This window comes from Tursiops truncatus, chromosome 6 (assembly GCF_011762595.2).
Source record: "Tursiops truncatus isolate mTurTru1 chromosome 6, mTurTru1.mat.Y, whole genome shotgun sequence".
NCBI classification, from domain to species: Eukaryota; Metazoa; Chordata; class Mammalia; order Artiodactyla; family Delphinidae; genus Tursiops; species Tursiops truncatus.
The window spans coordinates 106,486,290-106,513,873 of record NC_047039.1 but is presented as its reverse complement, the minus strand read 5'-3'; the positions used below and the strand labels follow the sequence as shown (position 1 = coordinate 106,513,873).

The 27,584-nt window shown below is 48.2% G+C and overlaps 1 protein-coding gene across 2 annotated transcripts in view; it reads right to left on the bottom strand.

The window, feature by feature from the left end:
• The window catches only part of MVB12B (multivesicular body subunit 12B), a 179,597-nt gene that overhangs the window by 58,617 nt on the left and 93,396 nt on the right, over positions 1-27,584 (bottom strand). For both annotated transcript variants that reach the window (XM_033858599.2, XM_033858601.2), the window contains one exon: positions 22,357-22,451. In XM_033858599.2, the coding sequence (XP_033714490.1) occupies positions 22,357-22,451 (95 nt within the window). The remainder of the gene's footprint in view (positions 1-22,356; positions 22,452-27,584) is intronic.

Sequence of the window (27,584 nt, the reverse complement as noted above, 5' to 3'; positions counted from 1 at the left end):
GAAATGAGGTATAAATATTATTGAAGAGACAAAATCATATTTGCAGATGACATTGTTGTCTACAGAGAAAACCCAAGTAATCAGTTGGAAGCTACTGGAAATAACAAGCAAACAGAGAGGTGGCCAGTTACAAAATGAATATTCAAAAACCAACAGTAGCTTTTAAAATATATATAAGCAATCCCCAGTTAAAACATAATGGACAAAGCAACACCAACAACAAATTTAAAACCTAGGAATTAGATAATCAGGAAGAAAACTGTAATACTTTACTGCATGATATAAAAGAACATTTGAATGGATGGAGTGTCGTATTACGTTTCTAGAAGGAAAGATCAAGTATTTTAAAGATGATCATTCTCCCCAAATTAAGTTATAACTTCAATATTTTCTCAGTCAAAATCTTGAAAGTATTCTCCTTGGAACTTAAAGTGATTCCAAATGTCAACTGGCTAAAAGGTTGAGATAGAATTACCAGGAACATTTTGAAAATCAACTACAAAGAATAATAAGACAGGATATCAAAACATACACATGTATAATACTTAGAGGTGTGATTCTCTCATTAGAATATGCATTCAAGCCAACGGAACAGGACATAAGCCACAAAATATATCACAGTAGACAACGAAGGTTAATGTAAGATTGTTTTCAAGTAAGTTGGTAAAACAAGATTATTTAATAAGTAGCACCAGGACAATGATAAGTAATTTGGGAGAACATAGTTAGATCCTTATCTCATGTCGTATATCAAGTTATAGAAGAAATTCAGATTTAAATGTTAAAGAAAAGGAAGGTACCAGAATACACATGAGATAGAGAAGGTCTTTCTAAAATGTGATGGCAAAGGCACAACAAATAAAGGAAAAGCAAAATTAAAGGTCAAACCACAAACTGGAAAAAGGCAGTAGTAACATGAGAGCACGTCCTTAAAGATGCTGTCCTTAGGGAGCTGCTGCAACTCAATCAGCAAAAGCCAGACTTCAACAGAAGAGAGGGAGGGTGGGTACAGGAAAGAACTGGAGGGATCCGGGTGGCCAAGCCACACGGGGAACAGCCCGCTCACTATCTCACCTTCCAAATTGATAAGGAGTTGGGAAAACAACAGCCAGCTGGTAAAGGCTTCAGGGAAAGCAAGGGTTAGGTGGAAGTGTAAATGGATTCAACCATTTTGGTGGGCAATCTGTCATTACGCATCAAAATGTTTAAAAACGCACACTTAACCTAAGGAACAAAGACTCATCTAAAGGAATGCTCACCAAAGTATAACTTTGAGAAGTGAGGACAACAGAAGTATCCAGTCACAGAGGACTGGTTAGAAAAAGTGCACTGGATCCATGAGGAAGACTGTGCAAACGTTCAATTCGCCCTGAGGAAGGCTCTGGAAATGATGAGTAAAAAGGAGCGGGTCTCCAGATGGAGCGGACATTCTAAGGAATAAAAAGGAGCTGCTGAGACATTCAACAACGAATCTCGAAAACATCACACCGAGTGACAACAGAACTACACACTGTATGATTCCATTTATGGTACATGAAACACATGAATGACTGCCAGAGACTTGGGGGGAGGTGCAGGAAATGACTGGAAACAGGAAAAAGAGAACTTTGGGGGGTAATTGAAAAATTCTATATCTTACTTCTGGTGGTAGTTACATGACATTTATCATGTGATCTGACATTTGTCAAAACTCATTAACTGTACACATTATAGTTTTAATAAATACGCAATAAACTTAAGGGTGAATTTTATTGTATGTAAATTATACCTCAATAAATCTAACATAAAACCCCATAATGGATGGTTAGGTAGAAATATACTTTTATATATAAATATATATGATATATACCCTAAAATAATTGTTTCTCTGGATAACGGGATTATGAGTGATACTTATCTTCTGCCCTATGCTTTATATATTTTCCAACTTTTCTACTTTTATCAATCAGAAAAGTTTGTGTCTATCTTGATAAAAAATATCAATGAACTGCTCCGTCTAGCAACAAACTTTTTCTTAGGTTCTTATGGGAACCGCTGAGTCCCACCAGCCCTGAGGCAGAACTTTCTGGAGCACCTCTGTTCCAGTCCCTGCAGGTACCTGGCTCTCAACAGGTGCTCAGAAGGGGGGTGGGAGGGCCGAGCAGCAAGAAGGACCACCTGGCTCAAGAGCTTCATTTTGCAGCTGGGAAAACTGAATCCCAGGCAAAGGAAGCGACTTTCTCGAGTTTGGAAGTGGTCAAAAATGAGCCTTAAATCCCAGAGGGCAGTGCTATTTCCGCCACACTGGAACACCTGTGAAAATCCCTGAGCGAATCCCTAACCGTCCCAGGAGACTTCAAGCTCCTGATGAGCTGACGATCGGCAGCAGACACTCTAGGCCAACGTTTCCCACACTTCAGGAAACAGTATCTCATGTCCCAGATTCACTTATTTTTATTCCAGTATTATTGCTGACTTTATATTTTTCTTTACACCTGAAAACTCACTTAAAATCTTTTTAAATTAAAAAAATCCCATTTTATTTTTATCCTTTTAAATTTAATTTTTCTGAACTACTTTTTAAAACTCAAAGTTACCATTCCTGGGTGTGTGTTCCCACTCCCCTGTGAGAGGTGGGAGGCCAGGGCCTCCTGGGGAGGAGAATGCACCCCGCACACTGACCTGGCCGGCCTGGATGCCTTGCCACGTCTGACCAGAGGCTTTCAGAGCCACTGGGTGTTTCTTCCAGGTCTCCTGCTCTTCCCCTCTACTCTGAGAACAGCGCGTTGCAGATGGGAGCTGCTCCTGCATCCTGGGTCCCAGAAAGAGATGACAGATGGAGCATTAACCTGCGGTCACCAACTCGGAACTTGAGTGACACACAAAATGGTGGTATGGTAAGCCACCAAGGTTTGGGGGGTTGTTTGCTGACTGCAACAGTACCCAGCAAAGACTGATTAATACACCTGCTTTAATCTTATTCTCAACAATACTATCTGTTGATATGCTATTATGGTTGATATAAGATAATTTTAAAGGCCATCCGCATCTCACACTCCCTCACGGGCACGCGCCCCGTCTTCTGGGAAACACTGCTACGGCCTGAGGAGGGAGTAGATGGGTACCAGAGGAGATGCAGATAAAGAAGCAGCTCCGAAGGGACGAGATCCTAGGACTACACAGATAAGATTCAGAAAGCTCTGAATGTTCCCCTGCCAACTGTAAGCTGCACTGTCAACTTCATCATTCACTGCGCTCATGTGTGTGTGTAACTGTTTTAAGAGTACACATCAACTGTAAGACAGAGCCAATATTCAGAAATGTTAAGGTATATAGGGAGAGTACATCTAAGATTCAAGGGATATTGGGAAGCATGGGGAAACCAGAGTCAAGGAGATGACTACATGGCCAGCTATTTCCCTAAGCAGAGAAGTGTCCTGGTTTAACCTTCCCACTCCTGATTCTTCTTAAAACAAAAACCACTCTGACCAGCTAAATATGAAAGGTGCTTACCTACTCTATGACAATAATTTAGATTCTCTGCATAATGGATACCATTTAGCTATCTAGAACTTTCACTCAGCTCTGTCACGTTCTAATAATTAATGGTCCAATTGCTTGGCTCAGGTAAATTACATTTGCATATGCAAATGACGTCTAAATACTCTGTACTATTAATGTTATCACTAATTACATAATAACAGTTACCAATTTCCACACGGATCAAACTTACAGTTTTGTAGCTGTTAGGGAAATTGTGCTTTGTAATTAAGATAATCCTCATTTCCAGATGCTAATTAACTATATAATAATTAGTCTCATTCACTAACGCAAATTAAGGATTTTCATCTTTATTGATAAAGGAGTGGCTTCTTATCAGTTAAGGAAAGATAGCCCTAGAAACCTTGCAGAGAAATACTTTTCCCCTCTAAAGGTTAAAAGGTAAATCCATTTTTATCAGTCTCATTTGAGAATGCAAATTAGGTCTGATTAATCAAGTCAAAGATAAATGTGCTCGTCTGATTTCAGGACAGAATGTATAGCTTACCCAGTTCATTTCTTTTCCCCTTATAAATACCCAGATAAACAGAGTCACAAGCAGAAGTCCTCCTAGCAGAAGTAATTCATCTATGGTCAGAGGAGAGCCGGGCGACACGTGTCCCTCCACTACGCTACCTTGTGTTCCCCCTTCAAGGATCAGGGCAGCGTCTCGAAGGACCTGTGTGCTCATGGACCAGCCACAGTGGGAACGGGCGAGAAGAGAGTTTTGGGAGTAAAAACAGAGGAAAATGGGAAAGCCACATTTGCTTGGATTATTAAGTTTTCTGTGCTCCAAACAGAATACAAACTGGCACCTCCCATCGTGACTAATGAGGGCTGCCTCCGCGAGAACAGAAGGGCTGACAGCCAGCGAGGCCTAGTTGGCAGGTCCCAGCCCAGGCCTCGCCGCATTCATCATCCGCTAAACCAATCCACCAATTCTGCACCACCATTTGTCATTAATTATGCTAATCAGCACACCATTACTCTCTGATGACACTGTAGCTGTTATTAGCTAGTTATGGCTTTTCAGAAGCACAACTTATTGTGCACGCAGGGGCCGTGCATGCATTAGCCTACAGGGAAGAAATGTCCAATTATGAAAAGAAGAAATTTGCTATTATCTTTTTATAACAAACCAATTTAGTAATTAGAAAAGTCTCTGAACTCATAGGTTCTTCTTTTTTCTTCCCCTAAAATAATTGTAAACCACCTCCCCCCCCCCCCCCAAAAAAGTGCTTTTCAACATTTCTCTGAAAGAAAAAGAAATACCAACAGAGATTTTTTTGTGACACGTCTGGAAGTGGGGCCTGGGGAATGACTGTGCACAAGCGCGGGGCACACAGAGATTCTGGTGGGCTGGGTTTTTCTTTCCAATTTTGAATTTGCAGGACCACTTTATTATGTATATTTCAGTCACTAGGAATGCCTACGAAAGCACACCCACGCGACCTTTTACAGTTCACTTACGGCAGATCGAAGCTGTTCACGTAACGCTGCCAGGCTGTGCACACCTCACCTGGCAGATGCTTCCAGGAGAAGCACAGCGACAGCCCCCTTTAACCCTCCCGTGCCCCAACGATACCGCCAAGGGCGTCGACGCCACTCAGATGACCTTGGAGACAGACGATTTGGCCAAATTAGCACATGTCCTGTGCACGGTGTGGGGCTGTGCTCAGGGCTGGCAGAAGGAGGGAGTCGTCTGGGTCAGCAGTCAGACCAAGTCAGGGGAGACTGTTTTCCAAAACTTAAGGCTCCACAGAGGGTCTGCCCTGACTCTGCGTGTCAGCAGGGCTGACCTGGGGGCTCTTGTGCAAACCAGGTTCTAAGCCCAAATTGTTGTGTTCAGGCTGGAGTCCTTACCATTAGTTTTAGAAGCTTAGTCTGTATTAAGAGCTCATTAATATCATCAGAGTAAATGGGCCTATTAAAACATCTTTAAGCAATATCTGAACATAAATCTCCCTAAACTATATTTAATGACTGTACTTAAGATACATTATATGCAAGTCTTAATGAGACATTAGATAGCATTTTGAAGATTAAAATTAGAGAACCCATATAAAGTCTGTCCACTTAATGTAGCCTTAAGCTATACTGATGAAAGCATTACTACGAAATTATTGCTGCGTTAGAACAAATATTTTTAATCATGTCTGATTTATGCATTCTCTTTCTCATATAATTTTCATTTTCACAAAATACATTTTGAGTTTACAAAAGAGGGCATGCGAAAGGTTTGAAGCGTTTGAAGTACTCTGGAGGTACAGCAAATACAGAATTTAGTTAGTACTGCTTATTGAAAGCGCTCTGGGCTCCAAATCACATTTCTTTATGCTTGGTTTAATTAGTCATTCCAGTACTACAGGCAGCCAAATATATTTACCTTACCATTTAACTTCTTTCACAACTAGACTAGATACAAAGTAGACCTTAACCGAAAATATTTTGAAGACCAGAATACAGTACAATCTACACAACACTGGCAGTGGTAACTTCTGGGCAGCTAACTGAATCTGTTTTCCTGGGCCCTCTGCAGAGCCCACGCTCCCAGACAGCACCCCTGCCCTGCACCGTGTGCTCCCACCCTCAGCAGACAGCTGGACAGACGTCCTCTGACCTCTGAGGTCTGCAACCTTCTGTTTGTCTGTTTCCCTTGAGCCTGTCATGGAGGCATCAGTGAAGTCCTGCTTCTACTCCGGGGCCCTCGCTGTGAAGAGCAATCAGTGTTGCTAGTAGAAGGATTTTTTTTTTAAAAGTTTGATTCCCCCAGGGCTAAGGGGATTGAACCTTTTAAACAGATCCAAATCCACCTCAAGTCTGTTCAAACAAGGAAGCATTCTCAGGGCCTGCGGGAGGACGGCGGTGGGTGTGAGGTGCTGATGCCCAGAACTGAACTAACTGCCCAGAGCAAGCAGTCGGGCCACAGAAAGATCTGCGAGTCTCTCTGTATGAGGGATTCTACTCCATCTGAAATAGAAATGTATATCCCGAGTCTATAAAAATCCTGATAAGACTTATTACCCAGCGGCCTCTTGAAAACAAGTCAAACTTCAGATTATATCCATTAGAAATGCTTTTCTTCTTTATGTACTGTATTTAAAATACTATGCACCCAAACAGGATTCTTCATGCAACAGAAAAATCTATCCGCTTCCCCCTGCTCTTGGGAGTTCTCCCAAAGGAAAGAAACTGCATCTACCCCTGTATCAAGATAAGAGCCTTACAATCTCATTTTGGGGTGCATCTGTTGAGTCCATCATATCCCACTACCAGCTGAACTGTAGAGAGAATGTTATCTGAAAACCTGGACAGGGATAAGCCTAGATTAATGTCACCCGGTAGCACGCAGAGCCTGGACTTGGATCTGACACCAGCGCCAAGATGCTTTGCAAAAATTAACGCTGTAGAAAACGTTAAGAGACGAATTATCATTGGAGCTTTTTAGACTTTTTTTTGGATACTTTATACCAAAGTATAACCACCTTTTATATATGCTATTCAATTATGAAAGACTTCTGGGATTATGTAAATCAAGACAAGTCAACTGGTGACACCTCTCTTAATAGAATGAGATTATCTCGGCTTTTTTTTTCTCCTTCACAGAAGAAGAAAGTAGCACAATTTAAACGCTCTGGTCATTAAAAGAAGACCCCTCCTCCAGCATGTAAAATCTGTAGCAACAAGCCTATTTCCATTTGCTTCTCCCAGATATTCTCTCCCCAGAAGGAACTACGACATAGTACAATTTTGCATTTTTAACTGTATGAATTAGGCATTCTTCATAAATAACAGCTATGTGCTATACACAGGAGCTCCTTTTTATTAGGGACACAGTAATGAACAATGAGCAATGTGTTCTATTATTCTTTGTCAAATCACAAAATGCTACATTAGAATAACTGTGCTGGTCAATGTAATATAGTAGATTAAATTCAACTTCTGTGGAAAAACCACTGTAAAACAGCATGATAAGAAGGCTATAAAAAATTTAATTTTACTCCAAACTCCATCACAAAAAAAATGGTGTGAAAAGTAATTTTGCATAATCAGTACACGCCATCTGGAACAATTAACCAAGTTCTATAGAACTATGAGGATCAGTCATATCTGCTTATTAAAGATCAGAAATTATACAAGTAATAAATCCTTGAAAAAACTAAGCGTACTCCCGCCTGTCAACGCTATTTTAACTTCAAATACTGAAGAACGCCTGATAAGGCTGAAAAGAAGAGATTAATATATGCAAATTACATCCAGCATTTAAAATCCCCACAACTGTCTCCGGTTTTCTGTCCCTTATTGCTGGCTTTATGTTTTATTCATACACCAACTCACCTGTCACTTCATAAGCTATAATATTATGGGGGTATTATTAAACAGCATAAAGCCGTGCTTTAATTGGAAAGCTTCATTGCATTTTCCAATTATTTGGAGTAAATTAAAAGCAGATGCACATAGTTTAATAAGGAGTCTAATATCAGTTCCGGGAAATCAAAATTCATTGTCATTACTAGGTCGTGATAGTTTTGCAAACTGTACTCAATTTCAGAGGTTTTCAAAAGAAAATCTGTCTATGCAATCTGTTAATTGTCATTCGGTTAATAACTGTTTAAATATCCCAACTACACAGCAGCTTCCTATTAAAAAATATTAAACTATGGGGTTTATGCAAGGAAACAAATCGTGCGAGCCACTCCCGGGCTGGGCTGGGCTTCTCAGACTTGCCAGTTCCCCATAAAACAACGGAGGCCCGGAGACACCCACCCACACAGCAGCTTCCCGGGACGGGAGGACAAAGGACAGTGGTTCTGTACTCTGAGCACCAGGGATTGCAGCACGATCAGACAGCTCTCGGTGGGAAAGGGCAGAAGCTGTATTATAAATTGTGCTTCCAGAGGTCCACGCTACTCAGCAAAAAATTAGCTTCTGAAGTTTTAATTGGTCCACCTAAAATAAATCCTTTTAATGAGTGAATTAACGGATTCAGGATGCAAACATGGGCAAATCAAAGAAGGCAAACGTCGTGAGCAATTTGTTTTTAAAAAACTGACCCCTGAAGGGCCGTCCCTCACTGGATCATGACCCGGGAGTGGAGTGTCCCCAAGGCCCTGCAGGGGCTGCCACGGTGCCTACAAGTGGAATGAACCGCCAGACAAAGGACTATATTCCAAGCGGTTACGGATGTAAAGAATGAAATCTTAAAGGTTACTCTTCCTGAAGAATCCTGCTCACAGCTGCAGTAACATTAGAACTCCGCAGCTACAAGTCGCACACACACAAATATGTGTAGTTAAAGCATTTACAAATGAAAAGTCACAGGAATACTCAAACCAGTACACGCAACCCTTTCATTTTTATACCAAGTGACAGACTTTCTCAAATCCTAGGTGTGTAAATTATAATAGGACAAGCAGTAATTGACTTTTAAACTCCACCCACTGCGAGGGCTACAATTAATCTGTTTTTAGCATAAAAACTGCTGCTCTGCAAAGTTCATAACTTGTAGGCTCTTTTCCCCAATCCAATTAAAACCTAAGAGTCTTTCTAAAAGGTAACAGCACAGAATTTATGCTTCACCTCCCGGTTCAAAGGGCATAGAGGCTAACACCCCAATCATTCAAGGGCAAGCCCCCCCCAGACCAGAGAGGACACCAAATGCTTGAATGTGAGAGAGCCTTTTGGCAAAACAACCAGAAACTATGCTCAAAGATGAAGATAAAAGCAATTCTTGTGCAGTGATCCAAAAAATAGCATCTCTCTCTCTTTTTTCCCCAAAATTACCTGTTTTAATAAAGTAGACACACTGTGCCAACTGAACCATTTAATTATCTGCAAAAATGATGAATCAAAACAATAGTTTGCAAAAATAAATGACTAACCTCTGATTAAAATGTCTGTCCTCATTAAATCCAAATAAAAGATACAATATCTTTTAAAAAAAATGTAGTCTGAAGAAAGGAGCAGTCCCTTAGCATCGATAGATACCCTGGCTTCCTCTTCTAAGATGGGGACATCTAAGAAAGTTGTTTAAACTGTTCTCCCAAACCCCAAGAAAGATCGTCTTCAGTGCATGGTGTGTCCTGTGGCTGCCGAGCCAGCCCTCGGCACAAGCCCTGGAGCCGGCACCCGGCCTGGCAGCAGCTCTGGAGCGCAGGGAAGCCTTCACGATGTGCTCGGTGGGTGGCGTGACTCTCATGGACCCTGAAGGCAAGTCCTGGCTCACAGTTACGTAAGGACTCTGGCTCAAGGGTCCTGGGATGACAGGGGCAGGAAAGAAAGAGCCACAAACCAAAAGGCAAAGAAGAAAGAAGTCAAAGTGTTTAGAGGGCTGAGCACGGATATGCTCCTTTCTCAGTCGGAGCTGACTCGATGAGAAGGGAAGGGGAAAACTGGAGGCGCATTTAAATGTTGAGATGTTCTCTTTTAAATTGTTTTACCCAGTAACAAACTTGCATCTCATGCAATTACCCATTTCTGAGCTAGGATGGGGGGTTGGTCTTATATGACACCAAGAAGCCCCCTGAACTGGGCAGGGTCCCTCCAGGTGTGAGCTGTGAGCTCTCCTCTGGCCCTGCCTAGTGGACCAGCTGCCCCTCCTGATGGTATTTTAGGCGGGGTGGAGGTGGGGGTCTTACTGCAGGTGACTAAGCCCAGCGCTCCCTGGAACGACAGTGTCTGCGACAGCCATTCAGCTGCCATCTCTGCGGGGCCCGCTCAGCACAAGGCACTTCACATCCATTATCCCTAATCCTCAAGATTCAGAAGAGGAGACGAATGAAATGTTACGCAAATTGTCCAAAGTCACGCAGCTGGGAAGGGCGGATACAAAGGGTGGATTTCAAGAAGCAATCCGACCACAAATATCACCGAGCGCCTCCCGCGGGCTGGGCCCTGCTTGGACGCACACCAGTGAACGAGGCGCGTGGTCCTAACCTCCTGGGACGGACCCTGGACTCCAGCAGAGAACTGAGCACTGAACAAGACGTTGTAACCAAAGACAGGTCGCCCTCATTAGAACCGGGAAACCAGTCAGACGGCCAAAGCTTACAAGCAGCAAGAATAGCCAAGAGGCTTATGGCCAAAGAAGCTGCCCACGCTGGGCCTATACAAGGGCCAACCACCTTTGGCAGAAGAAGGGTGAGGGGGGCCTGTGTAATTCGTGAGCCAAAGGACCCTCTGACAGGAGTGACACTGACATTTTGTTAGCACAGGGCATACGTAAGGTAAACACAGGAGGCAATGGAACAGAAAGATGGGTGCGTTTATGGCCTCCAGATAGGAAGCGATTAAGTGCTTCTAAGTGTGTCACCAGGAGCGATGCTTGGGGCCAACGAGGCACGCTTTCCTCTCTCCTTCAAAATTATGGATGTTGCCTCGCCGGTGGATCATGAGATCGTTCACACTGTAGAACAAGCCAGGCGCGAGAAACTGCTCTAAACAAAGGATCTCAAGCTTGGAGGACAGTTCTGCCTCACTCACCGTCTGAGACGATCAAAACACAAATCTGAGGAGTAAGGAGCCTCGTTCTCCGGGGTGTGTGATAAATACATCCTGTCCAAACCCTAGGCTGGAGCAGTGAAGATTGTGTTTTTAAACATAAAAGGTTAAGACCACCACCGGCCATTTATAAAAAGAGGGAAGAAGGCATTGGGTATTCAGGACACAAACACCAACTGCACAAAAACGGATGGATTCAGGCATTCTGTCCAGAGGGAAGGTGGCTTCACTGCTACAAAACAGATCAGAATGTCTTTTGTCCTAACGTTAGCAGTTAAATGCATTCGTCCTGACATCCTGTGTGACGGACAGAGAGGATAACTCCTGATCTCATCACCGAATTCCGTACAGCCATCCAACCTCTCCCTGAGTTCTGCCGACGCCCACACCTTTACTCACTAAGTTTAAAGACGCTCACCTGGAAGCTGATCCCCTGTGACTACCGTCATAAGTCAGCCAGGCTGGAGCCTGGGAGCTGGCCAGGCGGGAGAGCAGGAGAACCTAGGCAGTGGGGCCAGCAGGACGGGAGCTGCGACCAGGAGCTCAGGAGAGGGTCGCACAGGGTCTGGAATGGCTCAGTGACCTCAGCAGAGGCTGGCACCTTAGGAGGCCCAATCGAGAGAACGAAGCTTCAAAGCGGATGGCACTGAGGTGACTGTCAGTTCAAATAAGAGGCCTATTGTGGGCAGGGTCCGGGAAGTTGGGACAGGGGAAGAAGACGCCTACACTTCAGTCCCAAGGTGTGAAATGGTCTGTTTGCGCTGCCCACTGCCACCACAGGGCTGATGGAAGGCCACAGCAAGGGGACATCCAGGTGCCCAGAGCTCCGCACCCCACCCCACCCCCCGACAAAGGTCTCCGTCTCTGACACAAGACCAGCAGTAGCCTTGCCTACCGATGGAGAGGAGGTTCCTTGAAGCATCTGGAGTATTCCCTTTCCTGGTTGGAAAAGAATCTGAGAAGGGGCGGGAGGGAGGTGCTGTGGAATAATTACAATCATAATCAACACATCTATAGCACCTTCCACGTACCAGGCACGGTTCTAATCTTCACTACAAACCACTGCCATTCCCATTTAACAGACAAGGAAACTGAGGCCCAGAAAGGTGAAGCCGCTTGCCTAAGGTCACTCAGCTTCAAGTGGGGGGCTGTGTGCTCACCTCTTCACCGTTCTGCCCAGCAACGGCCAATAGGAGCCACACCGCTCTTGGCAGTGCCCTGCGGACTGGGGGGTCATCGCCAGTCAAGGATCAAAGGCCTCACTCTGATGCGGTCCCGGAGATGAGGGGCCGGGGATCATCTGAGGTTGAAACAACACTGAGACCTAATAAACCGTGAGCCACTCTGGGTGTGGGGGTCCTTCCAACTTCAGTTGACAAAGGCAGGGAAATGGTCCACAGCCAGAAGGAGCGTCCTCCAGGCGGGGGCTGGGAGCTTAGGGTCTGGGTGGGCTTGAATCTCAGCTCTCCCGCTCACTGGCAGTGTAACTGGGGGCAAATCACTCTCTCAAACCTCAGTCTCTCCACCTGTAAAATAAAGATACTTATTTTATGAGGCTCGAAACGAGGCTTGAACGTAGGAACTCAGCAACGCTGGCAGCTGTGCTGTATCTGTAAAATAGGGACAGTAGTAGTAACAGGACAAATCCTAAAGGTTTTCTTGGCAAGGATTTGTTGGGATTAAATAACAAAATGCATGGGAAGGGCTTACTCCAGAGTCTTGTACACAGTAAGTGCTAGAAGAAGGCTAGGTATTATTAAAATAAATGAATGCAATCCATTTTAATAAAAGCAAAAACAACTTCAGCTCCCTAAATGTGTTTAAAGAATTTCCCTTAATTATATCACTTCCCCATCTCAGCTGACAGTCTATTATTGCGACACAGGGAGAGACAGAGATAGGAAAAGGAACAAAGGGCTAATCCGATATAAGCTGCTCCTAGGCAGGAGTGTTCGGTAAACCTGACGACTTCATTCGCCCCAGAGAAAACCTCTGAAGAAGTGCTAAGAGCAGATGAAGAGCTGGGATTAAGCGTCTTCCCTTTGTTTTCAGCATGTCTCTGGCTAGGCCTTCAGAAAGGACCACAATCACGCTGCCTGCCAGGAAGGGAATTACGATGGGGAAATGGAGGCATATTTCTGCTTAAAAACTAGACAAAGAAGGTAAGCATGCAGGGAGAAAGGTGTCAGAAAGTTGGTTTTTCTCTAACTGTCCGTGTCTGGGAAGTTTATAGTCAAGACAGCGTTTGGATGGAATTTCTCTGAAGTCTGGAGTCAGTAAGTACACATTTGCTAGTAACACCTCAGGTATCCCAACCCGAAAAACACACAGGCTCCTTCCCACACAACCCCAGCCCTGGGAGGTGGGTGTTACCACCGCTACCTTAGATACTAGACAGTGGTTGACACAGAGGAAACTTCCAAAAAGTATTAGCTGAACTACAGTTACATTTGAATCACTGATGTTGTTATTGCAATTACTGATGTCGAGAGACGTGGGCATTTAGATCCAGAAACGCGTGGTGCCGAGCCTGGCATCACCGGGCTAGCCAGCAGGAGAGGCTGGGCCTGCACCCGGCTCTTCCCACTGCCTCTCCGCTGCCTCACTCGAGGATTTAAGAGGGGGACGTGGCCCATTAAACCAACGCCGCCTACACTCCGCCGCGCCTAAAAACCGAAGCGAGACTGAAGGCACAGCAGGGCGTGGCCACCTTTTAAGAGCACTGAAGTATCTGTCACCTAATAATATTTTTATTTTTCACGATGACGAAACTGGAAGAAGTCGTAACTTTCTCCTGCCGGTGGAGCACAGGAAAAGCAGAAATGAAAGCCCGGAGCGGAAGGCAGCCAGCCCAGCAGCACTTTTCCTCCAAAGACACCAAAGGCACGTTGGAAGATTTTACGGAAGTCGCCAGCTCACTCTGCCAAGGGCGTCTTTCCTTCCTGCCCTCAAGCCAGCATCCTGTCACCTTCCCGAGAAGGGTTCATGGGCTGCCTGCCACGGAGAGCTGCCAACGTCTAAGTGACGATGCGTGACAGTGGGCCTCGGTTTCCAGGGGGTGCCGAGCCGAGCCCTGCCAGAGCCTTTGCTGCAAGTTTCTCTGGCCTGAGGAAGATGTTTTCGCTGAGCACTCAGAGCGCTCTGACTGCTGAGAAGCAAAATCTCACAGATAACATCATACAAGGGAGCGCGGGGCCAAGATGAGCCAGTGTGTCCTGAGCGGCAATCCTCATCCAACCTTTGGGCTCCGACTCTGATCACAGCCCTGCAGGGGAGGCGAGTATGGAGGGAAGCGACATTCCCGCACTGCCTCCTGATTTATAACACACTCTTCTATATCCTGGATCCTCTCAGCAATCCTGGGAAGCTAGTGGGCGGTTACTGTATTATTTTCCAGGGGTGAATAACTAGCATTGAGTGACCTGCCCAGGGTAACATAACGCAGGGCCCTTGCACAGCTCCAGCCAGGAGCCATTCACATGCGTCGTGCAGTGCGGCCATTCACAGTGGCTCTGTGTGATGGCCCCACGTGCTTCTGACCCCAAACGCCCCGTCAGTCACATGCTGAACCTTCTTCCCCACGCTTCCCTCGAAGAGGGAACACGGGGCCTGGCACACGGCAGCGCTGTCTGCTGAATGAACAGGGAAGTAAACAGTCGTTCTGGTCTCTTTGCCTTTAATTACAACCGCATGGATTCAAAAAGGATTGAAGACAGCCTCCATCGTCTCTTCTAAACATAGCCTCTGCTGCCTCAGAGTGCTCCCAGGTGAGATCGCTCTAACACAAAGCAGTGTGGGAGGAGACCAGCAGCCCCAACTGGAAGGGACGCAGACAAGCTTCATGAAGAGGTAGTGTAGGAGCAGGGCTTCAAGGATGGGTCAGCAGAGAAAAGGAGAAGAGACGATGGGGCCACCTGGGCCATGGGACTGGCAGGGGCAGATGCACAGAAAGACACAAAGATGAGGACACGGGGAGCGACCTCGGCTGCTGGGCACAGAGGAAGGGACGCCTGACAGGTGGAGACTGGCCACTGACAGCCCCAACGCCAGGCAGGTGAGGTATGAAAGAACGCAAGGTCTGATCTGAGAGGCTGTGCTTTGGGGACATGAGTCTGCCACCTGGGCAACTGGACTGAGGACTGATAAGCCAGGTCCAGGAAGTGCGAGGCACCAACACCTGGTACCTGCCGGGCCCGAGCCCAGCCAGCCCCGTAAGCGGGGACACAGGAGAACACCAGAGGACCATGCCTGATGCTCAGGTCCAGAAGATGCGCCGGGGGAACTGGACATGGCTCTGGACCTCATCTGTCGTAAGGTGACCCAGAGCCCAGCCAAGGGGTTTCAGGGTCTCTCTCCGCAAAATCCTAGCAGAGGCACTTGCAGAGCGGAGCACCTCGAGTTCCCAAGTGCCCTGCGTGTCTGCCCGCACAAACCGTTCATTAACTCCAGTGACCACGGTGGCTGTATGAAAGCACGTCCAATTAGCCAGGCCTCCATGAATATTTGCACTCTTGAATCTTTCGCATTTCGAAAGGGTTAAAGCTTATTATTAGCATATAATTTACAGTCCTTTCTCCCAGGAAAGGAATAATGCACAGTAAATGCCACATTCATTTTAATAATACATGTTACAGTCTGTGCCCAACATCTGCACAAAGGTAAAGGAGACAGATTTTTTTGACGTGTCCCACTCTGCCATCTAAACACAGGCTTTTTGTTTCTTAAGTGACGGAAGGTTTAATCAAGAAAGCAGGCAATTCATCAATCGAAACAAGGCAGCGTGTGAGCGCCTGACAGCACACACATGGTTGTGTACAGAGCAAACCTGGCCACCTGTCACCCGCACCTTTACGTCAGGATGTACAGATACACTATGCAATAAAGTGCCCATCCACTCCCATTCATTTCTGCTTTTTCTTATTCTATTTTCCTTTGTTGTCAGGGCAGGAATAGATGGATAGACAAGGGACGCAATGGCTGTTAGAGGGGATGATAAAAATTTATATGTCTTTAAAATGACTTATTTCCTCCTTGATTTGAGCACCGTTATTATAAATATTTTTTCACTTCATTGAGGAATTTTCCCCATATGCTATAATCTGGGGCTGCATCAAACTGACGTTCCTCCCGCGGATCCCTGCCACCCTCCCACGTGCTCACCCCCACCTCTCCAACTAGTCCTAGGTGAGTCTGAAAATCCTCATCGGAGGATAAAGGAAAGGAGGGGTCTGAAGTTCAAGGCCACAAAAGCCGCGTGAACATGTCCATTAATGACAGAGGCCACAGGGGTACCTGCGAATGCAGAGGGCGATTCACATTACTCCGGGGCTCCCACTAGAAGCTGGCGGCCCTTCCCCTCCTATGAGGTTGTCAACCCAATCGCAGGCTGACACTCACCCACATGCATGGGAAAAGGAGAAACACACACACACACACACACACACTCCCCACGCAAACTCTGCAGCATAAACGTGACATGTGGAGCAGCTGTCTGTTAGAACACCTTACACAGAAAAGAACAGCATCTCTCACACACCCTATTGTTTTAGTCCTTTGGTCTCTTCATTTTCTGACCCGGCAGTGCTTTATGACCATTACAGTATTAAGTTTATTTCCGATATTCCAGGTGAGATTTTTTTTTTCCTAATTAAAAGACAGAAATAATGTAATCACCAGAAATGAAAGGAAAATATGTTTGCAGTTGTTTGGTATGCTGCAGATGAGTTTTTAAATGATCACACTGTGGAATATACAGATTTTCTTTCATAATAAGATGAAGGGCTGATGGCAGAAATTTTATCCAGTTGGATGAAATATATAAATCATGAATTTCATAATACTGATAATTAAATGTCCATCTTCCAATTTAAATGAGGACTAGATTAAAACTGCATGGAGAAGGCTGATATTCAGAAATCATTAATTATTTTTAATTGCTTTGCGCTTTCCCGGTCTGATGTCAGAGTTACACGGCTCGTACGGGGTTCTGTGTTTCAGATAAAATTCTCCTTCTCTCTGCACGAGTGTCGTGGCTAAACTGCTGGCCGATGGACTCCAGCTTGTCCACTCTCACACGCTTCCTGATGTCAAACATCTTGAAAAGGGACTGGTTTTTAAGAGGCAACAGCTGTGCAGGGCAATAAGCTGGCTTTTCCAGCAATCAAAAAACAAAAGCAGAAACAAAAAAAACCTGAAGAAAACAGAAAAACTAAAGGCAAGGTGACCACAGCCCCTGTCTGCCGGGTCGGTTCCAGGTTCCGGCTTTGTCCTGATGCAACTCTGTGCCCCTTTCACTCTCAAAAGTGACGAAGTGGAAAATAAGTCACGTGGTCAGCCTGGTGCTGACGGACAGATGAAGATGTCAGGCGCTAAAAGGTGCTTCCCTGCACCACGAGGCCTCAGCGCATTTCTGCACGTGGCTCACCCTGAAACTGTGGGCTGAGCTGGAGATGTTTGGTTTTATTACATGCTGGTTTTAATATGCCTCTGCTTTACTGTACTAATTTATACGACTGTGTCAGTTTTTTTCAAAACGGAGAAAAACAAGTTCTTTGGTAAAAATTCTTTACATGGCGCTATAAATCAGTTTATAACCACCACAAAAACAAGACTCTTACAGCGTAGTGTCCCATACCTACTGTCACCTGTTCCTTAAGTAAAACCTGCCACGTGGCTGACAAGACATTCCTAGGTTGGAAAAAACAATCCTGGTGCCTCTGGGCTGAGCTGCTTGTTACAGGGACCCTCGGCACAGGTGGCCCTCAGGTTGGACAGGACGTTGGGGATCTCCTCTTTCCTGACGTCCCCCGAGGTCCCCAGCCTCTAAGGCACATGACACCCAGCACAAGAGCATTTCTTAAGAAACATTTCACTCAACTTCCAAACATTTCAGGGGTTCAAACATGAGTGGATCTGCCTCACATGGGCATACAGTCTGTCCTTATCAAACTCATGGAAAGGCGGCTGTCCCCAGCACCTTACAGGGCCCTCTGTACGAAGAAAAATTCATAAAAGGAATAGTTAGGCTCTCCTCGAACAACCAGCTTATTTTTAGGTTGTCCGTAAGGGAACTGTCGACTCAGAACCAAATCCAGAATCTCTGCTTCATGCAAAGCCTCACCCACAGCTGCACCCTACTTTGCTATCCTGTATTTTAGTTCACTCTTACGTTTCCCCTTCCGTTTTCACTTTGTTACATGCATTTTTGCAGCTACCTTAAATCTTTCTGGAATAGGTGGAAGAGAAATGAGCAAACGGTCAGACACCTAAACATCTAAAAAAATTATAAGGAAACAAAAAGGGAGGATATCATCATCTGGGACTAAAGTAGAAGATGTTCAGGAGAGAGAAGATATTCTTTAAAAGAAAACTAACAGCCACTAAAAGTTCTGACAAGGAAACTTAGGAACTGGGGCTTTGGGACAGAATCTAGAGAAATCAACATGGCCCTGCAGCAAGTCCTCCCAGGAGAAGATCTTAAGGGCATGTAACTGAGGGAGACACACCGATAAGAACATCGCCAGGAAAGAATGAGCCCATGAGCTGCCACTTATCACAAGTAAGGACAATTTAAACAGTGGTTTGCCAACCCTACTATATGCAGGTTACAGAGTGAGACAAACCAGGTGCCCACCATTTTATTTCATCTACTCTTTCAAAGAAAACCATCCTCAAACCCTAAGGAGTGAATAACATGGTGATGGGGAATTTGAGGGGCAAGAAAGGTGAGCAGCCTGGTGCTTTCAAGCTCAGTCGGTGTCTGGGGGGCCACTGGGCACAAAAGATAAGTCAGTGGTCTCTAAGGAACATCAGTGGACAGGAGGTTCCAGGGGACTGAACAACAGAAAAAAATCATGTCCTCAAAAAGGGATAATAAGATAGTTATTGATCTGTGGCCTGGAAGTGATATCCACTAGAATTTGAAAGCGTATGATGAGTCAGAAGACTTGCGAGCACTCAGAAAAGACGGCGATCACTGGAATCTGCAAGGCTTCCCAAGAGCGTGACAAGTTAACATCGGTCCTATGTTGTTTCTTCTTACGAGCACAATATGTGCGATCACAGAAAAAGGAGACACCGCAAAGAAACAGAAAGGAGAGCAGGAAAATCCAGTGAAAACCACTATAAACACCTTGGCATGTACCTTCCCAGACCTTTAGATATACTTCTTAAAACGAGATCACACTGCACGTCCTGGCTGTCACTTAACAGCATTCATGCACATCTTTTTATCTAAATCAGAACTGTTTCTGATGCTTGAAAAGTTAAGGCCACTGTATGGATGTTTCATAATTTAACCACTCGCCTTTATTTTAGACATTTATGATATCCACCCCCCCACCCCTTTTTGGGGTATTATATTTAAAAAGCAGCAGTGCTCGCCCTTGTGGATAAATCTTTTTTGCACATCTGTATTTTCCAGAAGAAATTCCTGGAAGAGGAAGTGTGAGGATCAAAGGTGTGCTTCATGGCCATTCTGATGAGGGTACAAGATGGCAGAGAAGGGAATACGCTTCTCAGGATTTCAGCACGATGTTCCTCACCCCAATCCTGTGGGCAAGAGAGAACTACCCACTGGCTGGACAGTGCAGAACAGTCGGCATGCAATGCTGACGGGACGCGTGGTACCCCAGATGGCTGGAGGGATATGAACACACAGTAAGACAGCCCCGCTGAACACGGGAGCACCGCGCAGAGATGGGCTGGGCTGCTCAGAGATGGTGGCCCAGACACTGTAGGGTTGGAGCAGCAAATCAGGACGATCACCTGCCCCAGAGGTCATAGAGGGTACTCCCAGGCAAGGCAGACACTAGGCTAAATGCTTTCCTTCCTCCCCACTTCCTTCCACAACCATTTCACGAGCACCTCTGTGTGCTGGGGACAGAGCTACATGCTGTGTCCACCGGTCTCTCAGCAGCTCTGAGCAGTGTCTCTCCCTCTGCAGGCAGGACAGGGATGAACTGTCTCAGTGAAAGGTACAGAAGGAATATAAGTCCTTGGGAAAACAGGTATGCCCTTGGGAAAACACTTAAAAGTATATATTACTTTAATAACCATACGTACAAATTAAATGTGGGCTGCTCTTCAAACTTCTAATAACATTGTTTGGAAACCTACGTATCTTAGGAAGGGACCGCAAGCAAGGGGCGCAGTGATCAGATGGTTTCAGGAACGAACCAGAGCAGCCCAGGAGTTCGCACCAAAGGCTCAGTGCCCGACGTCCGCTGCGAACGTGTGCCGGAGCTGCTTCGGGAGGAGAACAGTTGGGCGATTCGTTCCACTACCAGCAGAGCGCCAGACATCACGGCTTTGGGCACTGTGCACGGGCTGGGGGCTGGGGCACATGCTGCCTTGACTGTTTTTGGAGTGAACCACTGAAACCTTAACTTCGCAATACCAAACTGAGACATGCCACTCAGTGCCAGATACTGTTGGAACGGGGGTGGGGGGGGGCGGGGGGGCGGGGGGGCGTGGTCTCTGCTCCCTTTTAGCCAGAATGGCTCGCAGGCGGGCTGCCGCTGGGCAGGCCTCCCAGCTGCATGCACCACGACTGCGCAGTGTTGAGTCTGCCGGCCTTACGGAGCCCGCGGGTCCCGCAGGGCACGCCTGGCGGCATCACAACAAAGCAGTCCTGGACCCTGGCGGGGCACTCTGGTGCTGCCACCACCGAGGAGGCCCGAGCTGCCTGCTGCCCTGGGCCACAGCCTCGACTACCTCTGTTTGGAAGATAAAATCCAATTGACTGCCACTTACGCAAACGTAACAGGAAGTTTCTGAATGGCTTCCCCTGCGTCTTGAGACTGTTACCTCGGCATTGCTAAACTAACAGCTGAAATGAACCCAGACAACACCTCATCAAAGCCGCGGGGCGAGGAAGCAGTGGCTCAGAGGCCGACAGGAACATTCCTGCCAAACCAGAGGAGATTTCACTCTGTGGGCCCTTCTCTGCAGAAACGTCAACAGCTGGGAAAGCCATCAGAGAATCCAGGTACGGTGGGGGCAGCCGAACCCTGTGGCTGGAAAAAGATTTGCGAGCTGGAGGGGAGAAAAGTCATCTGCTGTGACTGAGCTCTCCTCATGTGCATTGGGAACGGGGCCGCCCTGCTGGATTTCACAGACCTATTTTGCACCACTCTGCCACCAGGCATCTGGGGAAATATTCAGCTTTTCTACAAAATAGGTCATCTTTCCACACTTGTTATGCTCCTTGTCGACTCTGCTGAAATAGCCAGTGCACAAAAGAAATTCTCCCTGGAGATGCTTCTCTTCGACAACACGTTCCCGCTGCCCTGGGGAGCTTGGCTCCTGGAGAAAAGCCAGGATGAGGGCTTTGAGAACATCCCCGTCCTTGTCCTTCCCCTTCCCCTTCCCCTTCCCCAGCAGGAGCGCCACCCAGAAACGGAACGACTGGCCTTTGCTTATACTTCCAAACCTATTAGGGCGTGATCATAACAAGAAAAACTAATACTGACACGAATTATACCATTGTTCTATTTCATCTGTTTAGTAACCTGAAGTTGCAATTTTTAGAAAAAAGATTACCTTTCGAATAACCGATTCATTATGGTACATGAATGAATGCCATGTTCCCGTGTTCAAAACATCACTCACCATTAAGGGTATGTGCTGGTAAGTGGTACCGATTTGCCATTTCCCCCTTATATACAAACGCCCCCCAACTGGAGGCCCCATATAATCAGAGTCAAGTTTGTGGGTCTCCTCAGCTCTTAGCAAGTCACCTGCCCTGCCAGGCACCTAATGAATCTCAATTCTGTAATAAGGCTTGTAAGTTTTTTGAAAAAGGAAACCAGGACTGACCAAGTTCCTGCCAAGGTAACACTATCCATTTCAGGGCCGAGTTCAGAAATCACAGACTCATACGATGGGGCCGGGGGTGGGGGAGACGCCAGCGCAGCCGCTGGTCACAGACCTGGCTTTGAGAAATGAGCGATGAGGACAGACGTGGATACGGAGGGCAGGCGGCACCAGGCCTCAGGTCTGCGGGGTCCCCAGTCCCCGCGGGGAACCTGCCCTGGAGCTGGTAGGTGAACGATGTGGTGACTATTCTCTGGAAACCTCCCTTCAAGCTTGTGAAATCCACGCATTGTTTCTCATCATTAGTTTCAAAACATGCTGAGGATCTGGCCCTTCACTAAGCGCTAGGGCGACACAGAGGAAAGGGAAGGCCTGGTCCCTGCAGGGAACAGGCCCCCTGCAGGGGTAAAAAGAGAGGTAAGACACACAGATGCCGTTAGCAGCCAGGAAGCACGTAGAGGGAGGCGGTGCCTGGGACACAGACGCGCTAAATCGCTGGCCCTTCGCAGCGGCCGCACGTACCTGATATGGCATACAGATTGGAGTGCTGGTACCCATAGTCAGCCCGAGTGCTGTTCCTGCCTCGGAAGGTAGCAGGGAGCGTGAGAGAGATGTGCCTGAGAAAGACAGAGGAGAAAAAGGAGGTTACAGGGTGCACGGAGCAGTCCCCAAGGCTCAGAAAGCACAGGCGCCACCAACAGCCCACAGAGCCCGGGAAGCGGGCAGTCCTGGGACCTCCGCCTTCTCAAGCAGGACTTGAGCTGCCCCACCAGCTCGAGCCCCCCTAGGAACTCAGAAGTTTCCAGACATCAGTGGCCACTTTTTTCCATATAGCGAAGGACATTCAAGAGGAAGAAAGGGTTTCCCAAGCCTTAAGTGACGTGGCAGGTGCCCCGAGGAAGTGGGTGATTTAATCTTGATCTCTACCCACTGGGCAAAGTGCACCAGTGGGACCAGGATGCTCAGCTCTGAGTGCAGGACTTGGTTTGCCCTGTTGTCTTGGTCCCATTCCCCATCCAGTGGCTTCCACTCCTGTCCTGCGGGGCTGTGGAGGGTCACAGCCCAGGAAGCACTTTGTGAACGAAGGCGTTAGGTGTTATTACCACGTGTGTCCAGGAAACGAACGCCCACTGAGAACCACAATGGCACGTTCCCCTGAACTGCTGTGTCCGCACGTCCCCCTCAGGTGGGAGCACACAGTAGGTGCTCAGAAAGTACCTTCCATCGACCCAGCTCGTCTTTTATGGCGCAGGCGTTGGCCATTAAGGCCCACGCTGCCCACACATAAGCAGGTATCGATCAAAACACATAATCCACTTGTCGCGGTCATCAGCTGCCTTTAGTGAATGCCGAGAAGAAAGGTTACAACGATAGGAAAACCATTTAAAACCCAACAGGTCTGGGGGACAAAAGCAACACAACTGCCTCTTCGTGGTGTGACTGGGGGTTGGTTTGAAGTAGCTCAGTAGCCTGAGCTCTGGTCACACACAGTCATTTCTAAAACGGAAGAGGGGTGGGTAATGATCACATAAAGAAAGCTCACGTTCTACATGCTGCCCTTGCCACACAACAAACGCGTGACCTCCCAGAATGACTCTGGGCGGGGCCTGTTCCCACAGGCCCCCGGAGGAGCTAACATCTGTGCCACCGGCCGGCTGGCTGGACCAGGGAGTGGGGCCTTGCTGAGCGTGAGTCCTGTGTCCACGGCTCAATCCTGATGAACTGAGGATGCAGAGGTGAGCTACCCCCTGCAAGGAGCTCTCAGGCTGGGGGGACAACGGAGCAGGAACAAGCCACTGTGCGACAGGACACGTGCTCGGAGGAGAATAAAAACCACGTGCTGAGTGAGCACGAAAGCAGGCGGGTGGGGCTTCCGGGGACACTGCCTCAGAGGAGGTTGCCGGTCTTACAGGAGGAGACAGGAGCAACGGCAGTCAGGGAGAGCTGACTCTGCTGCAGGGTAAGGCTGCCTGCGGGAGACAAAGCCGGGGCCAGACCGAGAGGACACCAAACGCCGCACCAAGGGCTCATCCGCTTGGACGAAGGTTCTCACGCTCCGTTCTGCGCGTCACAGCACAGATGCAGGCACTACTGCTAACCATACAGACTCACAGTCCCAGCTCCGGGGAGTCTGGTTCAGTGGGCCTTGGGTGCAGCCCAGAAATCTCTCTGACAAGCCCCAGCAGTGCCTCTGAAGACAGGCCGCGTTCGGGAACCCTGGGAGGGAGAGGAGCAGCTGCAGAGGGATTTGACGCAGTTGATCGATGCCTCTGACCACAGCACTTAGTCAATGAAGCTGAGCAAACAGAAGAATGAGTTACTGACTGTGGTTGTGGGTGAGCAGAGCTAAGATGGTGACAGGCGACCCTGCAGAGCGGGCTCGCCCTGAGCTGGGCCCCGGCGTCTACAGATTCCAGGGTTCTCTCGTGGCCCCGCACATCGCCCCCGCAAGGCAGGTACAGGGCCCGGTGCAAAACCATTGGGGGACCTGTCAAATGTCATTAAGAATTTCAAGATGGCGACAGCGGAGGCGGAGCGTTAAACCAAGCGCGGGGGCCCTCCTGAGCGCGGGGCCCTGTGCGATGCACTGGCCGCACACCCGAGAAGCTGGCCGGGGGCAGGTGTCGGCACTACACCCACTGTACACCGAGGGCTTTTCCAGGAGCCGGGAAAGAACCCACACCCCGAGACTGCTGTGCCCCAAGAGCCCTAAGAAGGTGCATCCCACCTAACTAAGGACACGGAACATCTGCGCGGTGCGGCAGCCGCTCCAGGAAGCTCGCAGAGGAGGTGGCGTGTTGGCTGAAGCTCGGACGACAGGTGCACCTGGGTGACTGCACAGAGGGCCTCCTCCTTGGATGAGAAGACAGGGTCAGCCCAGCCATTCAGCTGTCAGAGATGGTTGAGCAAGCCGTGGCCCACATCAACCCAGATGGGTGGGGGAGGGGGGACTCGGGGCGGCAGGACAGGCAGGGTCCCTGCTTTTGCAGAGCTCACCCTGCAGAGGGGGACACAAACACGTCCATGAAGTTACAGGAGCAGCGGCTGACGCAGGGCAAGCAGGAAGACTGTCTGCACTCCCCCGAGGAAGTGCTGTTCCGGTGGGGAACTGGCGGTGGGCAGGGTTGGCGGGGTGAGGCAGGGAGGGTCTCTGAGGCATCTCCTAAGCAGCAGGAGGTCTGGCTGAGGGGGGACCTGGAAGGAGGCCGGGGTGGTCAGGGCCTGAGGCTAGGGAGAGGGTAGGGGACCAGGCTGAAGAGAGCTTCGGGGGCCACGGCACCCAGGACCCCACAGAAGCTCTGACTTTATCCTGAAGGGGTTTTAAGCAGAGAAGTGACGAGATGCAATTTACAATTTTAAAAGATGACCTGCTTGAAGGAAAGTGAGGGAAAAAACCGAGATGCCACCGTAGATGGGAACAGAGCAGCCAATCACAAGGAGGACTGTCATGGAACTGCAAGCAATTATGCAGCACCTACTGCGTGCAGACTCAACAATTCCCGTCAATATCACCTGCTGTGACCCTCTAAGTGAACGGTTTTGGGGTAATTCTACGGCCCACGGAACTTAAGTGTATGCTAGAGAATCAAGCTGCCCGGTTCCTCAGCTGCCCTGTCCACAGGGACTTCCTGGCCGAAGCTGCCTGCCTCTCTGGGGCAGCAGGTTTTGCCTGGCTGACCCCACTCTGCAACTCCTCCTTCCCTGGCCTAGTTCCTTCTGTCTCGCAGCAGCCCCTCCTGGCTCCTCCCCAACCTCGTGAGGGCTGCTGTTGGCAAGGGTTCTGGTTTAGCGTGTGCTCTCACTCCACACACTTTCCCTGGGCAACCTAACCCACATGTGTACCCTGGTTTTAGCCATCCTCACACACCAGCCCGCCTCTCCAGACTCTTGTCACTGCTTACCCCTCCCTCCACCAGGAAGAGTGAAGGTCCTGTACGTCTCTGAATCTGCCACGTTTTCCCCCTGCCTCAGCCTGATTCTTCAGCCACCCCACTCCCTCCTCCTAGAATCCCCATTTCCTCCCTTACCGCCTCTTCAAACTCCCCTTCGTCCTTCAAGACTCCACCTAAGCATCCTCATTTGGTAAAGCCCTTGCTGGGCTTGTCCCAGGCTAGATGGGTGTCTGTGCATCCTCTCTCACTCCAGTTATCCCAAGACACCTTCTCAAGAGCAGGACCAGATCAGATCAAGTTGGTACCCCATTTCCTAGGACAATTTCTTCCCCAGAGCAGACAATCATTGAACAAATGGCCGTTGAACAAATCGAGTGTTGAACCTACGGCATTAAAACCCCTGGATCTTTTTGGACATGAACTGCTGCTGCCTCTACTATTGCATTTTCGCCTGTGTGTTTGCTGAGTTAGACTCAGGGGGTCTCTGGGAGACCCATGACACCACACATCCCACTCCCCTCTGCTACGGAGGAAAACAGGTATGACGTAAGAAGTCAGTGGTGGCAGCAGCCAGGAATTTACAAGGGAAAAAACCGAAAAAGTTTCTGATCACATACGATAGACAATGTGGGGCTGATGCGGTAAATGGGAAATTAAAAGAGATTTCAAGTTGCAGGCCTGACTCTTTCACAGACCAATTGCTCAACAGGAATCACTCAAATTGAAATCAGGTTACCAAAAACTCCAGCTCTGGTGGCTGACGGTCAGGGGGACGGGGCAGCATTAAGACCAGACAGTGGGACGGCCCCCGGCCAGAGAGGGCCATAGGGAGAGGGGTCCCTGCACCACAAATAGCTGCTGCTTTTGCATTTTCACTTCTATTGTTCCTGGACATAGGGAGGAAGGGACGTGGGGACAGGAGAACGAAAAGGCACACCGAGGCCTCCCGTTAATGCGAGTGGACAGTTTGGGCCGAGGAGACAGATCACCTGTAGTTAAATCAAACAAAAAAGTCCCCTGCTGAAGGAGAAGTGGCCCAGGGGCGCTCAACCTCCTATCAGCCTGAAAGTGAGGACGGACAGGAACGTCCGTGCAGTCAGCCGAGCCTCAGAGCGAAATGAGATTCTAATTCCTCAGCATCTGGTGGGGACCCACCTGCCAGGTGCTGGGCTGGGTTCCTTCACGTATGTCACCTTGCCTAATCCTCTCAGCAACCTTTTTAGGCAGGAACAATCACTTTCAGTTAACAGAACAGGAAACTGAGGCCCTCTGAGATGAAGTTGACAGAAGCGAGCTAGAATTCATGAGCAGGTCGGTCCACGTGTCCTCTGGAGGTTACCATCCTCATCTAACAGTTGCCCTGATGGATCATCTTTACCATCAGGTACGCAGAGTGAGATCACTCAACCAGGAATCTGGGGTCCACCCTGAGATGCCCGGGACTCAACCTGTCTGCCACTTACTAGCTCAGTGACCCTCACAGGTCACAGTCCCTCTAGTATGGGAAAAGGGAAAAGCTACAGGCAGATTTGGACACCCAATGGAGGCAGTGCTGGTGTAGTGGTGAAGAGTACCGAGCCCAGAGTCCACCCGACATAGGTTCAAATCCCAGTGCCACCAGCAGGGGCTGGGTGCCCTTCAGCAAGGGGGTGTTGCCTCCCAGTGCACAGACGCAGGCCGAGCCGACAGCACAGCACCAGGACGTGCCAAGCACGTGGCAATACGATTTCTGTTCTGCTTCTTCCCCTTCCTGCCCCCCCCCGGCACTGTTTTAAGCCCCGCTCGTGAGAGCCTCAGTACAGGACCACTATGAAACGCCTGTACCTTCCCTCTGCATTAGAATGAAACCTGAGCTGC